The sequence below is a fragment of the Pistacia vera genome, unplaced genomic scaffold, assembly GCF_008641045.1.
Source record: "Pistacia vera cultivar Batoury unplaced genomic scaffold, PisVer_v2 Contig201, whole genome shotgun sequence".
Classification (NCBI taxonomy): Eukaryota; Viridiplantae; Streptophyta; class Magnoliopsida; order Sapindales; family Anacardiaceae; genus Pistacia; species Pistacia vera.
Window position 1 is genome coordinate 414,957 of NW_022196004.1, and position 11,821 is coordinate 426,777.

General features: G+C 36.3%; 1 protein-coding gene across 1 annotated transcript; it reads right to left on the reverse strand.

Moving 5' to 3' along the window:
• Nucleotides 1-3,572: 3,572 nt before the first annotated feature.
• LOC116128685 (polyadenylate-binding protein 2-like) lies at nucleotides 3,573-7,377 on the reverse strand. The gene is made up of 7 exons (XM_031414440.1): nucleotides 6,956-7,377; nucleotides 6,032-6,150; nucleotides 5,256-5,912; nucleotides 5,094-5,171; nucleotides 4,894-4,983; nucleotides 4,467-4,601; nucleotides 3,573-3,833 (listed from the first exon to the last, which is right to left on the reverse strand). The coding sequence occupies exons 1-7, from the start codon at nucleotides 7,209-7,211 to the stop codon at nucleotides 3,573-3,575; spliced, it is 1,596 nt and encodes a 531-aa protein (XP_031270300.1). The 5' UTR covers nucleotides 7,212-7,377.
• Nucleotides 7,378-11,821: the final 4,444 nt, after the last annotated feature.

The window sequence follows — 11,821 nt, forward strand, 5'->3', positions numbered from 1 at the left end:
TAGAGCCATGAGAATAATACTGAGTAGTAAAGCCAACTTGTGAAGTCACTTGAGGGCCAAAATTAGAAGGACCATGATAAAAATGCTAAGGAGTAGTAGAATAGTATTGTGATCCTTGAAAAAACTCGTTTGGTCTAGAAAATCCTGGTACCACAAAGTTACTATTGACCAAAGGTTGATTTCCTCTATAATTCACATCAAACTTGTGATAGCAATTCAAAGCTAAATGACCTGTTTTACCACAAACTTGGAATATAAACTTGCCTTTGCCTATTCATCTACCTCTTAATTTGCTACAAGAGAAATATTGAGGATAAAATTGATTTTGAGAAACTAAATTCATGAATTGATTTTGACCAATAGCATGAGACTGAGTACCAAAATGTTGACAAGTAAAGTTGTGAGGTTGTAGTGCAGGAGTTTGCAGAGTAGCATTATTATACTAAAGTTGACCAGAAAGTTGCTTCCTGCTTGCAATATCTAATAAAGGTTGAGCAATATTTGGAGAACTTTCATGGAATTCAGCATTTACAATTGAATTCATTATTGAGTTTGCTCTTTCCAAAAGAAGTTTATACTTCTGCAGTATAAATTGTGCTTCTTGCACAGATATAACATCTAATTTGGACTCTAATCCAGATGTTATATTCACAATAGCATCATCATATTCAGAAACAAGACCATCTAGAATGTAATTCAAAAGCTCCTCACTAGAAACCACAATACCACTTGCAAGACAAATTCTCAGCAAATCCTTTCATTTTGACAACATAATCTTGAATATTAAGATTGTGCTTTTTATTGGTATGTAACTGATTTCTAACATGCAAGGTCTTTGCCTTAAATTCAGTAAGAAATTCTTTTCTTAAAGTGAGCCAAATATCAGCCAAATATTGACATTTAGAGTGTAAACATTTATTCAACGATAGAAGCAAGTAACTAGCTTACTAGGAGTTTGTCGATCTTCTTCCAAAGCGCATGTTCTAGAATAGGTTTCTTCACCATTATTGATTCCCAAGCTTATTTATAAGAAATTTTGTTGGCTGAATCAGGTGAATGTTGTTGAAACCACACAACAAATGATAGACTTTTTTCATATCGGGAGTTGTCCATTTTGACATTATTGTTGGCAATGTAAATAATTCAATGTCAATTGGAGATGTTACTATACCGAAATAGTTTGTTCAAACTGGCATATGGGATAGGCTAGTATAACTAACCTCCATTTTAGCTTTTGATTTCTTTCCACAATCTGTTATTGTTATTGTCATTCAACTGAATTGCAGCTTAAAGCTTGTACATTTTCATCATTGATAGATCCCAAATGCAACATTGGCCCCTAACTACATTGTTCATTTGAACTTGGGGAGCTACAATGTACCCAAAGAGTGGCATGATTCCAATCTTTTGGGGCATATCGAATATAGTATTGAGCAATTCTTTTCTAAGTCGTGGCAAATTGACACTACCCAATCACTAATGTGGATGCAGCACTGGCTTCAGCTTTGCTTCTTAATTAAAGGTTAGATAGCCTTTTAAATGTATTGCCTTATTTTTACATTTTCAAGTATAAGATATTGATTTCCGAAGATTGGATAAGTTGGAAAGCTTACTTATTAGCACTGACTAAAAATCTCAGGACCTTATAGTATAGAACTGAATAATCACTTTGTTGATGAGTGATTTTGACACCAACTAATCAACACGTGCGTACTGTTGGTTGGCCAAGAGACACACGTGAGTATGGATAAGGTGCGCAGTAAATGTAGTAGTGAGAGATTTTTAAAGTGGTTCGGATGCTAAGGTAGCAAGTCTTACGTCCACTGATAGTTGTATTAATATGGTGGGTCAGGTCGCAACAGCGGGCTGACTTACAAATGATTAGCGAAAAGTAAATGCAAAGATACAAGAGAGAGAGGGATAACTAATTCAGAGTGTAAAATGGCCAAATCCCTTCAATGAAGGGGTCGTCTCCTTTTTATAGTGAGATGAGTTCAAGTAATCATCATTAAATCTGTGGGTTGGTGTGAATGTCAGGACGAAATCCAGCTTTATGTCACATTGCCCACCTTCCAAACCGATTTCACGCGATTAGGAGCAGGGAATGGACACGTGGGGTCTCCACAGCGTCTGGTAGGTCTGGCGCTCGCGTACCATTCTGACAGGAGCAGGTCACACTCCATCACGTGATTTCCTACGTCAGCCCTTGATTTCCCAGGCATAACACACTTGTATATTCAATATTGAGAAAATTGTGCAATATAAAGACTCAAGATAATTTGTACAAAGAAATACAATCATCATAATAATGATAAAAAACATATATACTAGGAAACACAATATACATAATAATCATGAAAATAAAGAAAGAAAATATGAATGATTTTATTCCTTAATACTCCACTGCAATTGAAGCGGTAGATCTAGGAGCTGCAATTAGAGACAGGGCGACTAAAATTGCTCATGACACAAGTTGAGCGGTAAGAACATGTCAAAGACGAATAGCCCCGCAGGCTACCAACTTACGAATGAAGTGCATATCAATATCGATATGTCGAGTACGAGCATGAAAGATAGAATTGGCAACCATATGTGGTGTAGATTAATTGTCATTGAGAAGCAAGGGAGAAGAATACAAAGGAATGCCCAACTCACGCAGAAAATAACAAAACCACCGAACATCAACAGTAACATGTGCAAGAGCACGATACTCAAATTCAGCACTAGAGCGAGACACAGTGGATTGCTTCTTAGTAGTCTAAGATATCAGATTGTGACCAAGAAAAACACAACCACCAGAGATAGAGTGGCAAGTAACTACATCAATAGCCCAATCAGCATTAGAATAGGCAAGAAGATGAAGGCCAATGTCTCGATGAAAAGTGAGACCACGAAATAAAGTGCCCTTAAGATACTAAAAAATACACTTAGCAACATGTATATCGCATTGAGTAAGAGCAGACAGTCGTTGAGCAACTTGATTCACAGCAAAAGCAATGCCAGGCCTAGTGAGAGTGAGATATTGAAGACCATCAACCATACTGCGACAAAGAGTAGTATTTGAAAAAAGATCATCATCAAAGGACTGTGACGCTTTGTAAGATCCAAAGGGTGTGGCACATGGAGCACATGATTCAAGTTGGAAGCGTTGAAGTAAGTCCACCACATAATGTCATTGAGACAAGTACAGGACAATATTGTCCCGGACAACTTCCATGCCAAGAAAGAAACCAAGGGACCCGAAGTCTCAGCAGGCAAATGCAGAGCATAAAGTAGAGACACAGTTAGCAACAACAAATGGGTCCAAACCAGTAACAACCAGATCATCCACATAGACAAAAAGAATCACAACATAAGTGGAGGTGCGGTGGATGAAGAGAGAAGAGTCAGATCAGCAATTAGTAAATCCATTATCAACCAAAAAGGAGTATAGACGATGGTACCACGCACATGGTGTCTGCTTAAGACCATAGATAGCCTTAATGAGACGACATACATGGGATGGTCATTGTGAATCAATGAAATCGGGAGGTTGCTCCATGAAGAGTTCTTCAATTAGNAAATAAGTAATTTCATCTGTGAGGAATAGCACATATAAAACAGATAACTTGATGTAAAACTGGGCCTAAAGTATCACACAAAAGAAAATTTAGATGACAGATTACTGATACCTGTGGCTGCATTAGTGGAATAGGTTGCTGTGCTTGTGGCAGGGGCCCAGCTCCAGATCGTCTGCCTCCAGGCCGCTGATTCTGCTGACCTGGCTGGACCATTGGCACAAAAAAGTTTGGCCTCATTCCAGGGACAAGTTGCTGCTGATATCCAAATCCAGGCTGACATAAATCACAGAAAGGAAAATAAGAGACCAGCTGTTAGCATCCGAATATAAACTATCAACGTCAGTATAACTAGAAAATGGTTTATCGTATTCCAGGAATGATATAAAAGATAAAGCTTCCCGAGACCACCAGCAATAAATTTAAATTGCATCACCAGTTCTGAAATTCGAAAGAGGAAAGCATAATATCAATGCCATCATAGATAGATTACCACTACAATTGACAACTAGGCATGAGAATTGGTTGCTTGAAATTTCTAAATAGACAAAACAAGCTTAACTATAAATAGAAATGGAACCTAGGAGATGAGACATCCAAAAGTCAAGTCACAATAATGAATTCAAAGCCTCCAAGGAGCCGGTATTCATATTGCTATTACATTCCCTCGTGTTAATTTCCTTTGGTTCGTAACTTTTACATCCTCCCCAATAAGGGGATAGCGTAAACAAAGATTCAATAACAATAATTATATTATGAAAACTTAAAATGGAGTAAAACTATAACTGAGCTAACTTCAGTCATGCAAAGCAAAATAATATCCAGTGGACACAGAGCCATCCAGTGTGCAAAATAACTGAAATAGACTAGAACGATGAGATAATCAATTAATAGCAGAGAACCAATTACTTGGGGAGGAATGATAGGAGGCCCTTGACCATAAAATAGTTGCTGTCCAAGACCTGGAGCACCAGGTGGATACATGGGCATACGAGGGGCAACTGCAGGACCAATAGCAGCAGGACGCATTTGTGAGAACTGTGCCTGTGCAAAAGGCCCATGCAAACTCTTAGTACCGTATGCTACACTTCTATCAATAAAATAAATATGTATCATGAGTTGATTTGCACTTAAAATCTGTAAGCCTCCATGAAATAGCTTTTTCAAAAGAAACAAGAACAACAGATATAGTAATATACTTCTGCAGTAGGACAGGGAACAACCACCTTTTAATTTAGTCACAAAAGTTTAATTCAAAGATTCCATAGTTTCCTTGAATATTTTCACCTATAGGAATCAATGGGAAATAGGGCAATAAATTTATCAGTTGATATACCTGCAACCTTGCTCTTCTTTCTTCTTTTCGCTGTGCAAGAGCAACATAAAGTGGTTTGCTAACTACCATTTTACCATTCATCTCCATGAGCTATAGGGGAAAAAAAGAGACAAGAAAAAGTTGGAGGGAAAGTTAAGGAAAGATGTAAAACAATCAATGAAAAAATAAATAAAGAAAAAAATTAAAAAATCTCAACTTACAGCTAGAGATGCTTCCTCAGCAGTTGAAAAGGCAACAAATCCTGATCCTCTACTTAAACCATTAGGATCACGCATAACCTGTTAAGGCAAATAGCGAGAGAGAGAGATTAGATATAAGTTCACAACTTACCGCATTATGTAAATCAGTAAGCTCCAAAATACCTTGCACGACGTAATTGTGCCAAATTCTGTGAATAATTCCTTTAGTTTATCATCAGTGATGCTATCATCTAGATTTTTAACATATAAATTAAGTCCTTCAAATTTATCCACAGCCTCCTTCAAGCTCTGCTCAAACCGCCCTTTCAATTCAACTTCTCTTTCATGCTTCTTCTGTGCTTTCCCTACATACCACTCCTTATCATCAAACTTCTTTCCATTAAGAGCCTCAACAGCTTGAGCTGCATCATCTGGATCTTCAAAATTGACAAATCCAAAACATTTGGATTTTCCATCTGCATCTCTCATAACTACAGAGCTAGTAATAGTTCCATATTCACCAAAAAATTTCTTTAGATCGTCCTCAGTTGTTGATTCTGAAAGATTCTTAACATAAACATTGTTAAATTTTATCTTCTCCGTAGAAGAATCTCTTTCCTGCTTACGCAGGAAGGGCCCAACAAATACTTGCTTGTCATTCAGTAGCATGCCATTCAGCTTGTCAATTGCATTTTTAGCGGATTCCTCGTTATCAAATTGTACAAAACCATACCCTTTTGATTGACCAGAAAGGTCAGTAGCCACCTTGCAAGATAAAATATTCCCAAATGTCGAAAAGGTATCATGTAGAGCTTTATTGTCGATTGACTTGTCCAAATTCTTCCATGACAAAGAAGCCAAAAACCAAACAACAAAATTAGTAAAAGTGGTATAATGAAGAAAATAGGCATATAAACTGCCAACTTAACAGTTTACATAATGATACTCGTGCAAAATACCTTGATAAATATATTTCCAGACCCACTTTTACGAATAGTAGGGTCACGATAAGAGTACATTATCCTAATTGGCTTGCCATTCAGAGGAGTAAAATTCAAAACATCCAAAGCCCTTGCCGCTGTCATCGATAAAAAAAATAAACAAAATTATTTCCAGCAAAACTTCCGAAGACTAATAGCAACAATAGAACAGGAGTTACAATATATTTTCAAAATACATTCAGCTGTTTGCTGCAACCAAAAAAACACAAGGAGAGTCGGCATCAATCACAGCAATTTCATTTTTTACCATTCCCAAAGTTTGCATACGCATTCTTATCATAACAATCCTAGTTGTTCATTTATAAGTTTTTTGCAATATTGTACAGCAGTTGTAGGCATTTAGTATGCATAACAATCCTAGATGTTCATTTAGTAGGCACTTGTTATATTTTAAGACTTATCAAGTAATCAAGAAAACAATAACTCGATTGCTTTCACCTCCAGTAAATCATATGCAATCTCCATCTAATTCAATTTTAATAGTTGTTTTCACTTCTAGATGATGTAAATGATAGCATAAAATGTTAAAACTGTTCAAGTATCTTGCGATATAAAACTAAAACCAAACCAATCCGATAAGTCTCACCATAACAAAAATCGATTACAAGCTTCTGTACAATGAACTGCAATATTGCTATTGATAAAACTCATGCTCCTGTAAATGTTGAACATATTTAGCCAATGAGTTAGATTTGTCTTAGCTGTATTCTTTATTCATTGGCTAATTAAATTTCATTTTATGTCATTAATTCATATTCAATACATTTGTTTACAAAAGCAAGACCACAGACAAACATTATGCATTAAAACAAACAGTGCATATGCATTACAATTTAAACTCAATTCCATAAAAAACAAAGCGTTTAAAGGGACTAAACTAACCATCATGGGGGTTACTATAATTAACGTAGCCGTAACCGAGAGAGCGGCGGGTGCTCAAGTCTCTACAGACCCGAACAGACATGACTTGACCCACCTGATTAAAGAAATCATAAAGTTGCGAATCGTTGACATTGGGGTCAAGATCTCCAATGTAAAGAGCTGTTGACACAAACTGTTGCACTCCAACACCGTGGCCTGCAACTCCATTTGCAGCAGCAGTCACTGGAGCTTGTGGTTGGACCTGAACCTGAGCCATTGTTTCCAACAATTAAAGGAACCAAAAAAATAACTGAATAAATGAATAAATAATCTTTGTTTTTCTTTTTGAGGAAAGTTTGTAGAGGAGGAGAAGAGAATAGGGATGTGGGCAGCACGGGCGGCACCGCATCGGCTGAGTTAGAGATGGATGGCTTATATAGTTGTAGTGGGAAGTGACGACTGACAAGACAAACCCTAATTCAAAATTTTTTATGATCATAATCTAACGGTTTCATGCTTTGTTTGGTCCCACGTTTTTCACTTTCACAGTTTCACCTAATATTATGTCTTACATCAGGTCGCTCCTTGTTTATTTTTTTATTTTTTTATAAAAAAATCCATTTATAATTACTTGGGTAAAAGCAAACTTTAACATGTTAAATTTAATAAAATTATAATAGAAAATAAAAGATTGATTATTTTTCTTCACATGACGGAGGTTATCTTTTATTTTAACAAATTAAAAAAGATAAAACCTTGAAAATTATTTTTCAATTATATCTAATAAATTAGATTTTAAATTTTCAAATAAATATACTTAAAATATGTCTGATTAATCTTTCCAAATTTTGTAAAATTTTTAAATATGACATGAGATAACAATAAACGCTGATATTCACAAAATAGAATTAAATGAAAGTTTGAAATATTTATCCATACCATTTGTATTGTGACTTAATTTAAACCAAGGATAATCATTTTTGTGAGTAAACGACTCTTTCCCACCCAAGGTTTGCCTTAATAACCCTTTTCCAACCAAAAAGTTTCAAAATACAACTTTCCCCCCCAAGTTTATATTCCATTAATACTTAAAGCTGATTCCGACGGTGAAAATTATCTCCGTCACCATCATTTGAACCTCTGGTCTCTTCTCTACAAAACCCCTCTCATCTGGCACCTGATTTTTCGTCGATTGTCAGCCATCGTAAAACTAGAGTTTCTTATTCTTAGCTGATTTCCAATAGATTCCAGTGGCAAGTATTCAATCGATCATCACCATTCAATCTACCGACCTCCACTTTACAATACCCCTCTTACCTTGTCTCCTGGTAACTCGCCAAACGCCGGCTGAGAAACTGATGTGTATTTTAGGTATTAACGGAGTATAAATTTCAGGTGTGAAAATGATATTTTTAAACTTTTTGGTTGGAAAAGTGGCATTAAGGCAAACCTTGGGTGGGGAAAAGTCGTTTACTCTTATTTTTGTGTATATAATATGAGTAATACTACACTTACAAAATTTTTTACAAAGATCTCTATACAAAGTGATGTGGCAAAAAATGAATGGAAGAGTGAATTTAATGAGTTTGACTTTTTATTTCACAATTCCATTCATTTTTTGCCACCTCGCTTTATATGAAAATCTTTGTAAGTATAGTATTATTGATATAATATTTGTTGATGTCCAACAATCGCTCCTTCAACACCAGCAGTAGAGGTGAAGTAAGGAACTTAGAGTTTTGAGTCTGATGCAGCAGACCCTCTCCTTCTTCTCTTTATTCTCCAAATTTCTTGAATAAATTTTCCATGTGCTACAATTTCAAGAAAGCTCCAATAGTGGCTATAATGGCTGAAACATGAGAACAAGAGGTTAGTAGCATAAGTCGGGTTTTGCCGGAGTGGGTTTTCTAATGCTCAAGTCAGCATGATACTCAAGGAGAAACTCATACGAATAGCGTAAAAAGAAGAATCAATGATGTCTAAAATTAGTAATTCCAAAAATGGAGGTGTTCATTGAAATTCTAAATAATGTTTAAGTGAAGAGGAAGAAGATGGGCTTTCTCAAAGTTTGGAAACCTAAACATTACTTGTTTTCATTTCACCTACCTTGCAAGACAAACCATTTTCTTTATATATGACCATGGTTTTGGTGGTTGGTGCCAAGTGGCTCCTTAGATCAGTTTCAAGTGGCACTTTAGGGTAGGATTACCAAATATTTTCTAATAACCCAACATTTATAATCAAACAATAAAAAAGAAAAAATAAACAGATCAATCAAACTCATATATTTAAACATATTTAACAATCAAGTCCATTCACGGTTCAATGATCTGACCAAACAATCGTGGTTAGGCTGCGGCCAATACCATAATATGACCAACTCATCACAGTCAAGTTGCTATCAAGGAAAATTACTTAAAGGTTTTTTTTAATAAATTGCGGTGATCTTTTTTTAAGATTGATGCTAAATAACCCCCACCAATTATCTATCAAACCTCCTCTTTCTAATTTTTCACGTTATTAGACTATAATACCCTTATTTCCATATGTAGTACAGTGTTTTATATTAGAACTCAATCTGTAGATATGCTCGTTTTACATAATTTTTATATTAGAACTCAATAACATCTCCACAACTCAAAACCCAATTTAGAGCATTCAAAAGATTGGTCAAGCAACTTTGGTGCATGTATGATACTGAAAACTAATAAGCAATAAAGGAATTGTTTTACTTTTTTTTTTTGGTAATCGAGGTGTCCAAGTCAGTTTATGTGCACCTCAACTAATCATCAGGGTCCATTAAACACTCTATAAGCCCAAAAGACCAAGTAACATTGTGATAGGTGATTCCAAAGTTTGAACCCAAAAACTCAAGGAAGGAAACAAACCTCCTTAACCGTCATACCAATCCCTTGGGATTAGGAATTGTTTTATTTGGCATTTGCGGTAGACATTAGTTTTTGCTATACCTTTATCTATCCTTAGCATCTCCATTTCAAAATGAGACTACACTCTGCCAATTTCTATTACCTGTATAACATGATTACTGGATCACATTGACTCTTTGATTAAACTTCATAATATATATGCAAAGTGAAATAATGAAAAGTTACTTCAGCTTACCAAACTACGGTAAATAATAATAATAAAAAAAAAAATCTACATAAAGGGTAATTTGAGAATTAATGTGAATATAATATAAAATGGGGGTTGAATAGTGAATTGGCGGATTATATAACATCTCTCTTTCTTAATTGGTTGAGTAGATAAAACCTTGTTGAGTCATTAGAGTTTGTTTTAATAAATCCTATTTATTAGGAAAGTAGATATTAGTTTGATTGTTTCTTCTCCATGATCCACGATCTGTTAGAGCTAAAAGTGGAAGATTTGTTTTTCAGTTTTCTTTTGTAAGGCTATATAAGCCAAATGATTTGCTTCTGAGTAAATAAGAATTATTCTACAATTCTTGCAGAGTTGAGTGCTAAGTTTCTTTCACCCAACATATTTGGTATCAGAGCCTAAGGAATTGCAGCTTCCTTAGTGAGATTAAGATTAAAGAAGAGTGATACACGAGTGAGATTGAGATAAAAAGTGTGAAACACAAGTGCGAGTGTCAAGAGAATATTCTGAAAGAGTTTTTTTGTTTTTGCTATGGCAACAGAGAGCAACTTTATTCAACCTGCCATACCTCGATTTGATGGTTTTTATGACCATTAGTCAATGTTGATGGAGAACTTTCTGAGATCGAAGGAATATTGGAGCTTGACTGAAACTGGCATTCCCACAATTACAGATGGAGTTCAATATACAGCAGTAGAACGGAAAGCCATTGAAGAGGCAAAACTCAAGGATTTAAAAGTGAAGAATTATTTGTTTCAAGCTATTGACAGAACCATTATTGAAACCATCCTCAATAAGGAGACATCCAAGAGCATTTGGGAGTCAATGAAGCAGAAGTATCAAGGATCTACAAAGGTGAAACGAGCTCAATTGCAAGCACTTCGCTGAGAACCGTTCGTGCCCCATACCCTTTATCAAATCGGAGAAAGGCGGGGCGCAGGGACAGGAAGGCCCAACCTATACAAGGGGCTAGCGCGCAATGGCTTTCTCTGATAGGGGCTCGCTTATTCAAGCAGAGCTTGGCTGGGAGAGTAGCCGCCTCTTCACTCTCCTTCAGCCGATTTAGATACCGAATCGTATCTCTTGGAGAGAGGTCCCGCAATAAAGGTTTGAAGATTCTCCCCCAATAGGGAAAGGAATTGAACCCACTATAGAAGTGTCTAGCCCTTCGCCGAAGGAAGGGATTCTTTAAAAAAGTCTTCGCCTAAGACTACCGCCCTTCTGAAAGAAAGAAGAAGACAGAAGAGAAATGTCATCCGCAACTGACAACGTTAATCTACGAGCGGGAGAAAGGAGAAATTCAATCGTTTTTGGAAGGAAAGAACCGAGGGAAGCCTGAAATGAATCCCTTTTCTACTTGGAGTGCCTCTCCATGATCCGTTAGGAAAGCGAAAGTATGGGTTGAAATCGATTAGTCTAGTCTCAAGATAGGAAGGCTGGCCGAGGTTGTGTCCTTCCGAGTTCTACCCCCGCTACCATCGATCGACAGAGCGGAACGACCAGAAAAAGAAGTGAAGTTAGAAAGCCGTATGATAGGTGGTAACTATCTTGTACGGTTTGGGAGTCAGATTTCAAATAGCCATGAGATACTGCAGATGAAGGGAGGAGAAACTGTAGATCAATACTTTTCTCGGACATTAACCATTGCTAATAAGATGAAAGCTCAGGGTGAAAACATGGAGCCAATTGTGATTATCGAGAAGATTTTGACATCAATGACTTCAAAATTCAATTATGTAGTCTGCTCTATCGAAGAATCTCACAATC

Excerpts from the sequence above, each read along its gene's own strand:
- LOC116128685 (XM_031414440.1), bottom strand. The coding sequence starts at position 7,211 with ATGGCTCAGGTTCAGGTCCAACCACAAGCTCCAGTGACTGCTGCTGCA. Across the intron at positions 6,151-6,955 it reads TTATAGTAACCCCCATGATG|CGGCAAGGGCTTTGGATGTT; the intron begins GTTAGTTTAGTC and ends TATCGATGACAG. Across the intron at positions 5,913-6,031 it reads CTGGAAATATATTTATCAAG|AATTTGGACAAGTCAATCGA; the intron begins GTATTTTGCACG and ends TTGTCATGGAAG.